Genomic DNA, 13,353 nt, shown 5'->3' on the forward strand with positions numbered 1-13,353 from the left:
TGATATCATCAGTCATTAGAATGTCTCAATGGAATTCAAATCTTCATGGTTTTCAAACAACCATAACAAAAATATTTCATTTTATTGCATCATTTAGTGTGGGGAGGGAGAAATGAAAATGAGACCATTTCATCTTGAGAATTAATTTGAAAACTTTGGTATCTTTTTATGTAGAGAAAGCTGTTGTTCAAAACCAGCTTATAACTCTTTAGACAGGTGTGTCTCTAGATTTTTAATCCCAGATAATTGTTTTAAGAATTTACATGCTATTTCAGTTCATTAAACTGAAATTAGAAAAATATGTAGTTAAAACCTGCCCCAGTGTTTTAGCTTTTCCTGAGATTTTTGAATCACAACTGGTTAATAAGAATTTTTTCTTCACTTCTTCCATGCCTACATTAAAAGCACCTTTTCTGTCACACAGCCTGTACAGTTTTCCCATAGGGACATATAATGGAGTTCATCAAAGTGAGGAAAGCGAGTCACACAGTCGTTTATTTACTCATGTAAGACAATAATGGTGTTGATAACTACCTGGACACACTTTGATTTCATTAGCCTATGGAAAAGCTGGGTGTTAAAAATTCTTATCAGACTTGATGACAAGTGAACAGAAAGAAACTCAGGACTGCCAGGTGATTACTGTCTCATTTAATGCTGTTTGTTGCCTTTTGGCAACAATGAGAAGAAATGCTATTTTTCTGAATTTTCTAGGATATTTAATTATATAGATTATGACAAGGAAGCCCAGTTTTCATGGTATAGACAGTCAAATGATACACATCTTTATTATGATTAAAATATCATAATTTTAGATTCTAAAATCATGTATATATAGTTTCATGGGCACAAGTTGTCTAATATTCATAGGTTAGGGTTTATGTTTATCTGCTAGACAGATGACTACAATTCAAGTGTAAGATTCCCTGCTGTCTGTTTTTGTTTTCCAGCCCTGGGGGGCTGGATTTTCAAGAGTTAGTAGCACTGGCTCACTAACAGCAGAAAACCTTTTGCAGGAGTGCTGGAACAGTATTTTGGAATTGCTCTGAACGGCAGGCTGGCTCTGGGTTTATCAGACAAGAGGGTTCCTGACAGTGGTTTCATCTTGTAGGAGTGTTTTAATTACTTGTTTGCCATGGTTCTTTTAGGAGCTGTTGAAATAGAGAAGAACCCTGCATTCCTCAGTAAATACTTTCTTTAACTTCCTTGTTTGGTAGGTTTTTCTGTGAGTGAAATGGTATGTTTGACACCAGAAAACATTTTTGCTCTGAAATTCTATTTATAATTATTTTGTCAGGGGCATTGAAATCTTCTTTGAAACAGAAAATGAAGATAGAAAATGTAAACAAAATATGAGACAGTCCTTTATCTGTCCTTGATATTCCTTTCATTTCAGCTGCTTCACACCTTGCTGTCCTTTTCCAATTCTATTCAATTGTAATGCTGCATAGTAAAATAGGAGATAAAAAATTGAAATATAATTATTTTTAAATGACTTTCTGTTAGCCATGCATCAGGTTTAATTTCGGAGATGTATAACCACATTTGTATCTATCTATCTATCTATCTAGTGTGAAAAGCAAAGATGGTCAGCATCAAGTGTTTATCCCAAGCACAAGATTGCTTATGATCCTTTTTCCACTGTCTTTAGTGACTAGAGGTAGTGTGTAACTCCCAGACACGGGATATGTACCCTTAAGCTGTCCTTAACAAGTAATAAGGAATCTGAGACACTGCTTCACTTATAAAATTCACTGGTGAGCAGAGTTCACTTGTGTGAAAGGTTGTCTTTTTTAGAACCTTACTTGTCTTCAGAGTTTAATTTAGTGTCTCCCTGGTGGGCAACTGCACGGGAGGTAATCAGCTTGATATCATGGCTTTAGGGAGTGCATTTTGTTTCCATAATTGGCCTACATTTCATCTGCACAGAATCTGAATTAAGATATCCAAAGGTTTTTGCAAGGTAAGCATCCCTGACATTCAAGCCTTGAATTTTTGTCATATCATATCCGTGCTCTATTTATTTACATGTGGTTTGCACAATCTATTCTGATTATACACTTAAAACTTTGCTTTTATCTAAATTTCTTTCATCTGAGAGATCACTCATTTCCGTTTTTAACAAATTTTTTTTCAGTAGTATTTTTCATCTGATTTTAAATGTAAAGTTTAAAAAAAAAAAACATACATAGATTTTAAAATTCTCTGTCCAGGCATTTAGATTTAGATTTTCCACAGAACTGTTTGAACAGTGAATAATCAGAAAGTAAGCAAAGCATTTTCACTTATTCTCAGCGAACTGCATTCAGAGGATGAGAAGAACACCTCCGCTGGATGAACTGCAGCCGCCTCCATACCAGGATGACAGTGGCTCTCCTCATCTTTCCTGTACGCCTTCCGAAGTTGGAGACAGCAAATGTGAATATTCCCAGTGTAGCAACAGCCCAAGATGTTCCTATAAATGCCCAAGTGAGGGGAGCACGGGACATGAAATAGAAAGCTTTCATAACAAAGGATATGAAGAGGATGTTCCAAGTGACAGCACAGCGGTTCTGAGTCCAGAGGTAAATGAAATACAGGCACTAATACTGCAGCTCATTTAATTAAAAAAAAAAGTAGTTTGTCAGAAAATATGACAGTAGGATTTCAGATTATTCAGATTGTTGTAGTTATCTTTATGGCACCTTAGCTTTCAAACCAGCTCCCATTTAAGAGTGAATTATTTTTTAAACCATTTAAAACCAGTCAGAAAATTTCATCACACTGTAAGGATTGTAGTCAAAATTCTTCCACATGATTTTTCAGACAACCCAAATAAAAGTTGATGCTGATCACCCCATAATGTCAAATAAGTTTTATGAAAAAAAAGAAAATTACAAAGGTGTTTTTTTTTCAATTGTTGATGCTGTACAGTGATTTGGGCCCCTTAATGTTACTATTTTTGTGCTATAAATTGTAATGATATATTTGTATTTTTTGCTGTGAAGAAACCAACTTTTTTGACACATATTTCATTGAAATGCCTTTAACAACCAGCAACTGCACTGACATCTATGGGTAAGTCTAATTAGTGATGCCATGTGCAGAAGAAGCTCTTTTGGTACAAATTTGTCTTTTGTTGCTACTGGAAGTGTGTGTTAGAGCTCAGCCCTGATGTTCTGTCTAAGCAGCCCTGTTGGTAAGTTGATGATGTGTAGCTGGGGTGCTGGTGCCAGGTCTGCAAGGCCTTCCCATTTTGTGTCACTCCAATCGTTACTGTAAGCATATTCAGGAAGAACTGAGAATGCTGCCAACTTTTTTTATAGCCACTCAAATCTTCAGGAGTGAAGCCTTTAGAGGAATGCATTCCCACAGCTATGTGGCAGCCAGGTTAAAATAAGAACATTTCATAGCTTAGAAGGCTTTGTCTTCGCATCTATTTGTTCATGTAAATAAGCATTTGATAATGTGAAAACACACTTGAAATACCTTTGTTTTACATACTTGGAATAATTTATTCTATGGCCAGTGGATTGATCTGTTTTCTGTTTCTTTATCCCTATCAAACTGGTTGTTGTAACTTTATAGGGGATTAGTATTTTATTCAAAATTTGAAGTGATAATAAACCATCTGAATTTTAAGTTTAAAATACAATTTTAGGACTGATATGGTTTACAGATGAAGATGAAGAGTTCAAAACAGATGCATTTTCTACAGTTCCAGTACAATTACATGAATAAAGCCATGATAGTGCCATCCTTGGCCATAGCAGAGGGGTTGCAGCTAAAAGATCCTTAAGATCCCTTTCAACCCAAAATTTGCTGTGAGTCTGTTTCTACGATAATTTTTGGCATTTTCATATAACTCTTGTGGGCTGCAACAGGAGCTATGTGTGCAAGTAGGTTTGTAATTCCTGTATTTTTTGCTGGCATCTCACTGTGCTCTCAATCATTAGCTGTCTCTTCAAGCAATGCAATAGGTGAACTTTAAAATATATGTGTAAAATATGTGAAATAAGGTGGTTTTATCTTGTAACAAATGTATATGCATTTTAACATGTGAGGCACAGAAAAAGAGATCATTACAGCTTAATTCAATCTGAGTTCAGACTGATTAGCTCCTGGGTTTTGGTGGTATTGGCCAGGTAACATCTTGATTTCATCTTGACTGCCAGCCAGCTTTCAGTACTTAACCTTGTTTAGGAAATGAACAAAAAGATCATAGTGCCTTCATATTGTCTGGAGTAAACCATAATTTCCATGCTAGATTTAATAATAGAATAAAATAAATAAATTAATGCCTTTTTTCTCTTCTTCTTCAGGATATGTCAGCTCGAGGATCATCTTCACAGCTTCCTAAACCTTTTGATCCTGAGCCAGTAGCTAAATATGGCACACTGGATGTGACTTTTGACTATGACTCACAGGAACAGAAGCTTTTGGTGACAGTGACAGCTGTCACAGACATTCCAACATACAGCAGGGCAGGTGGAAGCTCATGGCAAGTACACCTAGTTCTTCTCCCTATAAAGAAGCAGAGAGCAAAAACCAGCATCCAGCGGGGACCGTGCCCTGTCTTCACAGAGACATTCAAATTTAATCACGTCGAGTCTGAGATGATTGGGAATTATGCAGTTCGCTTCCGACTGTACAGCGTACGGCGCATGAAAAAGGAGAGGATTGTGGGAGAAAAGATTTTTTACTTGACAAAATTGAATCTTCAAGGGAAGATGTCAGTGCCAGTGATACTGGAACCTTCTTACAGTCTGCCTGTAAGTATTAAATGAGGCAGAATAAGAATGCAGTGAGATACAGTGTCTGAATTCTGAATAAGAATTGTGTGTGTATTTATAGAGTCATCACATCCACTCAGTTTTTTGAACAATCTTAGCACTGCATTAGCACAATGAAAATTTCCTTAGAGCTTCTGTAAGTACATTCACTTTCCACCTGCAAAAACTGGCCGTATTTTTCTTTTTAATTACTTAGAAGTTTCCAGTCCAATAATGGTGATATAGTGGTGAATGTATGTTTCCTTGCATATAGATATGTATATGTATGTAGTAGTATTATCTTTACCACCTGCAGCACTTCAATTTAAAAAGAAAAACACACCAGAGTGGGAAAAAAAAAAAAGAAGCTATGCTAGCAAATGTCCTCCATCTGTTGCAATTAAGTCTTAGTGAAAATAGGTATTTTCCTTTAAAGAAAGAAAGATAGGAAAGAAGAATTTTGAGAGTATAAAGCAAATTTTAATAACTTCACATTAGACACTTGAAAATGATTGATTTCTGGTTCAGTCTGAAGTGAAAAGTAGTTGAAACTGAAAAGGAATTTTTCTGAAAAAACCCTTACCTATCTGATGAACAAAATGATTTTTGTAACCCAAATAATATTTCTAATAGAGAAAAGCAACAGTAATTAAGGGTAAACATCGGTATCATTATCAATAAACACAGAAGATCACTAAACTGGCAGTGGTTACCATCTACTTTTTTGTTTTTAAAGAATTTAAGTATGCTTTTGTCCAGAAAGACAGTGTTTGTCATGTTGATGTCTAAGCATCCTAGACTAGGAGTGCTTGAGTATTCCTTGCTGAAGAGTTGCATGTGTGCTATGTTACAGATATATTTTGGGGAGAAAAAATTATGGTTATCAAGGACATCCATATCTGGTCATTGTATATATTTTTTGTTTGTTTTTTCTTTTAACAATCAATAAAGGAAAAAGAGGGAGAGAAGGGAAAGAAAGGGAAATATTTTTTTAGGCGAAGCAAAGCAATTAATTTTTTCTCAATTTTGAAAAAAAAATTTGGATAGATCAAAATGGCATTTTTGGTGAACATGAGTATTGCCAAAGACTCAAAAGAAAAGACTGTTGTATTTAATGACTGAAAATATACTTATTAGTAAAAGATGAGGTTAAATCATAGATCTGGTGGAGGGTCAACTGACAATAGAACAGATTTTTCATGGTTCCTTAAGAAGAACAAATCAGTCTAATCTAAGGATTAAATGGTTCACCTCTCTAGAAGAAACTTCCATTTTGAAAAGTTTGCTAGTTTCACAGCTTGGAAAAAAGCATTCCATGACCCAAAACATTGAATATTCTAAAGGTACTTGCTTAATTTGTGTGTTTTCCATAGGTTTGTGTGTAAAATTTACTAAAGTCAGTGAGAAAGAGCAATGAAACAAGCCAGTTTGTGATTGATTGATGTATCCTATATGTGCACTAGTTATTCTTCAGTATTATTTTCTTGAGGTTTTGTGATAAGCAGAATAAAAACAAGTTCCATGAGGCATAAAATATGATAAAATTATTCCTTATTTTCTATTATGATAAGGCATGGTTTGTCAGCATTTTTCACTCCTCAGTTTTTGGAGGTTGGAACAAGAATAAGAAATATTGGTAGAAAGTGAAGGGATCTTTCAGGGTTTATTGTTGTGACAGGATTTAAGCAGCTCTACCTGTTGCTGGAAAGGATCCTTCAGAGTCATAATAGCTTGAATGAGGATCCTTAGTCTTCTGATACTACTTATATCAGTTTTTAAACCTCTGGGAATTCATTAATTTCTGAGTTTATAGGTATTTTTATCTTATCATTTACAGCCAATACAATATTCTTTCAGTGAGCATATTTATTGCAGGATTTAACATCTATTTGTTTTGCAAGAGTGTTAAAATTCATTGTGATTTTAGGATGCCTTACTGGAAGTGAGTGGCATCCTTGGACTCTTGAGCTCAAGCCCTGGTTACTCAAAACAGCCAGGTCATCTTGATCACAAAATTGTGAATTTTCATCTGAAAACATCATGTTGTTTTGTTTGCAACCTGAATTTCTTCCTGGCCAAGTTATTACCATTTGTTCTTCTGCCAGCATTGGCCTTGAGCTTAATTAGTTCCTACCCTTCTCAGGTGTTTGCCTCTGGGTATATTTATTCACATTGATTGTATTCCTTTTTAACTGTCCTTTTGCAAGAATAAGCCAACAGTCTTTATGTACAACTATTCATAAATGTCAGGAAGGAGTTATTTAACAGGAGAAAGTAAGTGCTGTTTGAATTTGGAGATAGCCAATTGCTCAAGAATATTAGTAATTATAAGATCCATGTTGAGGCACATTCTACATTCAGAATTAAATTTGCCTTGTTCAGTTGCAGAGGGTTTTGTTGCTGAGAAGTGTTTATATGTGACAGCTTTTTTATGAAGATATTTCTTGGGCACATGACAGGTGTCCTATTTTTTCAACTGCTTCTCATTATATGGATTTTATATATTAAATATACCTTATGTCACTGAAACTTCCTAATCCATTGAAATATCTATGCTAATCTCTTCTGCAGAAATGTATTTTATTTCCTTCTGTTTGTGCCTGATATTATTTTAATGAATTTTATTAGCTAATAATATGCCTTACGATTGTGTAAGAGTGGTTTGTATCCTGTGAAGTTCAGTATTTTTTCAGTGATATCTTAAAGCTGTACACAAGGGAATCTGGTTAAAGGTAAATCAGCAAGTTCAGAGACTTTCAAACATAGTGACATGTTGATGTGAGTGGGGCCTGCAATTTCTGGTTATTGTTAAAATGTGAACAAGTGCATGTGGTGGTGAGGACACGATACTAGTAAATAGGTTTCAAAGCTACACATGGCTTCAAATTTACAAATGCATTCACAAAATATCATTTTCACCCAAGATTTCACCCTGTTTCTCTCCTTCCCACATTATGTATAATGTCTTGCATTAGCAGCTATTAATTATCCCCAGTCCTGTTGTCATTTGTCTTTAACAGCCCTGCGTTGCTGCAGCACTCCCACGTAACAGGGAATTCCTCCTCAGCCCCCTTGTTTATCACACATTTTCTCCCAAGTTCAGAGAGAATGAGGAGGAAGCAATGAAACCAATATGAGTTGGGCAGAATGCAGTTGTCACTGTTTTCTGAGACTGTGCCCCTTTAAGACTGAATAGAAATTGTTCATTGCATCAAATGTTTAATAGCAGGGGTGTACATTGTGGTTTTGTCAGAGTGTAGTTTGTGTAGTAAGATATTTGTCAATGCTTTCAGAGAAATTTTCCCTTCAGTACAGCAGAAGACAAATTTTTTTTCACCCATCTTGGAATCTAGAAAAGCTGTTTATTTCTCTTCAGGAAATCCCTGTGGACCTGTTTTTAGTTACTCTTCATTCTTACCCAGAGAAATTTTCCTGACAGTGAAAAACAGCCTCTAGTATGATGCGATTATAAAAACATATAAGCAGTTTATTGAGTGAAATCTGTTTGGAAAAGATCAAAGAAACATGGGTAATCCCTTTCACCATCCCATAGGTTGCTTTTTGGTGTAGAATAACAACAATCAATCATGGCTTTTATTTTGTTATTGATTTGCGAAGTACTGTTTGGGTGACTGAAACATACCTCTTGCTGCTAAGCAAATCTAGTAATCATTCATTATGTATCATCAAATTACAAGGCGTTTACTGGGAAGAATTAATTTTTTTTTTCTTTCTGTAGCATTCTCCATTTCTAACATCTTGAACTCCCAGTGGGATCCCCATAAGAAAGAACCAACAGTGAAGGCAGTCATAGGTGTTTAAAAGATTGTTTTGTACCTCTTTACTATAAAGCTTCAGACTGTCTGGATAATTATTTTAATTAGCTTTTTTGAGTGATGGCAATTATGCATGCAGTATATAAAAATGCTCATTCTCGCACACACACACATATGCACTCTCCACTATGAGGACAGTGATTAAACATTTAGTGTGCACTGGTTTATACACTGTGCTTAAAGCCTTTATTTCATGTTAGCCTTTATGTGTGGTATATCTTCAGTATTCTGGGTAATGTTTATCAGCTCATAAACTTTGCAGGGATAAAGGCTTTCAGAGTGACATTTCTGTTTTGTATCCATTATAGAGTCAAGCTGTCAGGTTTTGTGCAAACTAGAAGAGTCACTACTAGTGACCATAGTACTGTGTTCTTATGGCATGATCTATCCAGGATTGTATTTGGAAGGCTAAATACTGAAATTCGTATGTATAAACAGAGCTTTATTAGATAGCAGCATGATACTTTAAGCTGCTAATAAGAAAAAGGACTAAGACTTGTCTAGGGAAGAAACAAAAAGGCAGAATATTTTGTTCTTAGTATTTTAACTTGAATTCTACCTAAATTCAAAGATTTCCTATGTGATAATATAAAAATATTATTGGTTAGCTTGTATAAATTATGTCCATCAAAGTGAGGGACAATTATGTTTAAACTCTGTGCACATTTTATCTTAGGAATAACTTACTCAATTCATCTCAGTTAGTGGCAGTAATACACAGAAAATCAGAATCGATCCTTTGATACAATAAGAAAGATGACTCCTGCCATAAGTTTGAAGAGAATTTTAGGTGATTGGAAGGTAGTGACAATGTTAGTGAGGCTGCAGGAGAACTTGGCAGTATTTGGCAAACAAAGCCTTCTTTCTCCCTGAGTTTGGCTGCTTGTGTAACATTGCATGGCAGCACTGGCAAGCAGCAGTCATTGTCTTCTTGGTGGTGTGGCTGAGGGTAAAAAAAATTGACTTTCAACTCCCTTGCTGATACACAGATGGAAAACAAGTACCTACATGGGTAGTGAAATCTATTGCCATAATCCTGAATGCAGGATATTGGGAGAATTTTTTTAAGTCAACAATGTAAAGAATTTCATCTAGACATCAAATTCATCACTTGGTCACACAGAGTAAAATAACAATTTAAAAACAGGCATGTTTTGCCTTCAATTAATGAGTTGCTTCAAAGAAGTTACTTATTCAACTTGATCCCTACAATCTTTGATATTTGCAAATAATGGGAGCTGTGTTTCAGACGTGTTTACTATTTTGGGTGTACGATGATGCTTTTCAGCCACTACAATGCCTCCAGTCAAATGACAGGCTGTGAATGGCTGCTCTAGATTAACTCATAATAATCCTCTTGAGCAATACTCTTAGTCAGAAAAGCCAGTCCATCAGTGGCAAACATATTGTCTAGGATTCTATGTCTCGTTTTGCTCATCTTTAAAAAAATAAAATAGAGAAAACTTACCAATACATAAAGCTAAAAACGTGAGATAACTGTGAAATTCTATCATTCTGTCACAAAAGTATGGTCTCCCAACCTGGATTGTGATTTCTAAGAGCAGTAAGGAAAATTATGCTGTACATTTCCTAGAAGTGAAAGTTTAGAAGTTAAAAGTTAAAGATTATCAAGGTTGTCCCTTGTATGAAATTCCACTCTTGAAGACTATGAGCTGCTGCTTAAAGCTTTCTCAAGTAGCTCATTCAGTGTATGTACATTCTTTAACTTATCAGCCCAAGTGAAATTTCTGGTTCTTTTAGAGATGCTAAATTTCCCAAATATTTTGTTTTCTTATGATTTTGACTCTTCTTGTTTGCATATATATGTACACACAAATATCTTCTCACATTTGTTACTGTCTTTCAAGAAAGCTAGGAAAGGTCAAAATACAGAATTGGTTATATTTGCAGTTTTGAGCACCCTTCAGCAGAAGCATGTGCACCACTTTCCTTAGATTTATTTCCATTGAGGGAAGTCCTAATCAGAAGATTTTGCACAAACAGATGAAGTCATCTAGTCTGGAAATTCATAATGCATGTGGTTGTGGAACTTTTGAATTAGTTTTTGATTTATTTACTATGTGATTCTTTATATTATTCTGGTGGGCTTTACAGTATAACATAAATTGTCTTCATTATCATTCTTCATTTCAGACTTGAGGATTCTCAGGTAATCACTTCTTTTGTATATTCAAGCAGCCTGTATTTAGTATCAGGTAAGCATTTCTGTTCATAGGGATCCTTTTAGTCGGAGTGTCTCAGCCCCTTGTCAGGCTTGCCCTTTATATCATTTGACCTTGAGCTGAATCTTTCACAGCTCCTGTCTTTCTGTTGGGCTTAATCAGCTGTCAACTGGCCCCAGGAGAATCCAGTTTATCTTTTCCACTTTTTTTTTGTGTAGGATAGCGCTAAGAACTGAAGTAGATTCCTTCTGACTGGAGACTCTTGGTGGTCCTCTGATCATGAGATTAAATGTGACCTGAGCAAATCAAAAGGCCACCACTAGCAATTTACTCTTTGTTAATTACAAAGAGCTTACCTGACTAATGCATTCTAAATGTACAGTTAATGATATGGGTTTGTTCATTGTGAAAAATAATTGCCTATATGTTTATGCAATCAAATACTAATCCATAGATTAACTACTCATAAATTGTTCTTACTGTTTGACCACTGAATCGTTCTCTTTTCCCAGACTGAAAGGGTGTAATCAAGAGAAAAATGAAATTATTTGCCATTGATTTCCCCAGTAAGCATAGACTCAATCCAACTGGACAGGGCATTGTCATTTAAAGAAGTCTGTGGTGTTGGAAGCTGTCCTACAGTAATGTCTCCATAACCTTACATATTTGACAGGGAGTAAAGAGAGGGGAATGTGTGAGTGGATCTGGGTGGGAACTGTTAGAGTAGCTTTATCAGGAGTGCATGTAAAATCTCTGCATTTTGTGTCAGATATTCTTACCTAAATTGCTAACACAAATATCTAACAGCTTTTAGTGCTTGAATGTTTCTTTATGTACCTGTCTTATCACAGAAAGCAGAATTCAGTAATAAAAGGCCTCTTGCCTCTTTTCCTCCCCTGGTCCATGGCTGTATAAAAAGCTTCTAGACATCTGCAGTGTAAAAACAGTACTTTTGCAAATGCTTTAAATTGCATTGTAGGTTCATTTCCAATTGCCTCCTCCAACTGCTGCTTGGGTTTGCTCTGCAAATTTCAAGCCCATTATGTCTGTGGAACAACCAGGTGACCTTTTGTCATCTGCCAAGGGTGTTATTTCAGAATAGACTAATAGAAGTTACAGAAAACTTAAAATGTTTCTCTTTCAGTAGAAAATTAATGTTTTGTTCTGCAGAGCTGATAATTTAAAAAAAATTTAGGCACAAAGTACTAACAGCAAATTGTCATGAGAGAGGAAAAACAATACAGAATTCTCTCGAACTTGTTCAAAATCTTTCAGAAAAGCTGGCTGTTGATTTGCCATAATTAAGAATATGTAAATTTCATGTTGTTATTTTAATATGATTGCTAAATTATAGTATCTTAAATTTGAAACCAAGCCTTTCTTTATCAATACAGCATTCTTACTAGAAATCCCACAAGAATCTTCGTTTTTTTAAACTAATAATTTTGAATTATTTTGAAATTAAAATTTCTGTATTATTATAATGTATCTTAGGAAGTCTTTTGTAATGTCTTTGGTAAATTAAAGATGTGTATAGAATTTTTAAGGTTTTAGTCCTTTGATAATGTGAAAACGCACTTGAAATACCTTTGTTTTACATACTTGTAGTGAATCAAAGAATTTTAATTTGATCTCAGTTTTTCAGTGTTCCATCTGTGTGAAAATTATGTGGTTTTTAGAATTCTGCATCCAGAAGTTTTTCTCTCTTAAGAGTAAAAAATGAGGTAGAACAGAAGCTTTTAATGAGAAATGGGAATATTATCATTTCAAATAATCTGATTTTCAACTACATTAATGGTATTTAATAATCAAAACAATCAGTATTTGATGTGAATATCATTAAAGTTGAGTGGATTTATTTTCTAAAATTGGAATTTTTGACTAGGAAGTCCTGGTAATATTTAAAGCATGCCATTTTACCCAAAATAAATGTTGGGGTTTTTTTCCCCCCTAAGATCAAGTTGCATAATGGAAAGATTATTAGACTATTTAGTTTCATGTTTGTGATTTAAGTTGACTTAGTAATGCTGTAAAGTGTTAAGTACATGAATAAAAATGCACATTATACTTAATTGGAACATGCTTCAAGGAAGCTATTAAGCAAAAACCCAAATAATTACCTGTCATAGATAATGATACTTTCCTAAACTTGAATCTTTGTGAAATGCTTAAAAGCTATATGTTTCAATGTTTGCAAGTTCAGATTATAAATTTAAAGCAAAATACTGATAACTGTGTGTTCTCCAAATTTTACAGTACGGGACAGGACATTACAGTACATTTTACAGTGCAGTACAGGACATTTTAAACTTTGAGATTCCTAATTATTTTACATTCTTCCATTTTCAGGGCGGAGTTCATCAGGTGGTTTAAGTTTTCTTTTCCCCGGAATGATCCTGATATTTTTTCAAGGGCATTTTAGCTGTGAAACATGTAAACGATGTGGTGCTGAAGCCACTAATGAAGGATATGGAGCCCTTAAGTTTGGTTTTCTCCTCTTGAGAGGTGGTCTGGAGCCCCTGTGGGGCTTGGGTGCTCTCCTCACCTCATCAAGCTCAGAAGGGAATGGGAGCTTCAGGGTTC

At 35.0% G+C, this 13,353-nt stretch overlaps 1 protein-coding gene across 5 annotated transcripts in view; it reads left to right on the forward strand.

The window, feature by feature from the left end:
* The window catches only part of SYT14 (synaptotagmin 14), a 79,504-nt gene that overhangs the window by 54,936 nt on the left and 11,215 nt on the right, over window positions 1–13,353 (forward strand). For all 5 annotated transcript variants that reach the window (XM_021547605.4, XM_021547604.4, XM_021547607.4 and 2 more), the window contains 2 exons: window positions 2,296–2,564; window positions 4,302–4,751. In XM_021547605.4, coding sequence (XP_021403280.1) covers window positions 2,296–2,564; window positions 4,302–4,751 — 719 coding nt within the window. The remainder of the gene's footprint in view (window positions 1–2,295; window positions 2,565–4,301; window positions 4,752–13,353) is intronic.

Source organism: Lonchura striata, chromosome 3 (assembly GCF_050655825.1).
Source record: "Lonchura striata isolate lonStrDom1 chromosome 3, ASM5065582v1, whole genome shotgun sequence".
Classification (NCBI taxonomy): Eukaryota; Metazoa; Chordata; class Aves; order Passeriformes; family Estrildidae; genus Lonchura; species Lonchura striata.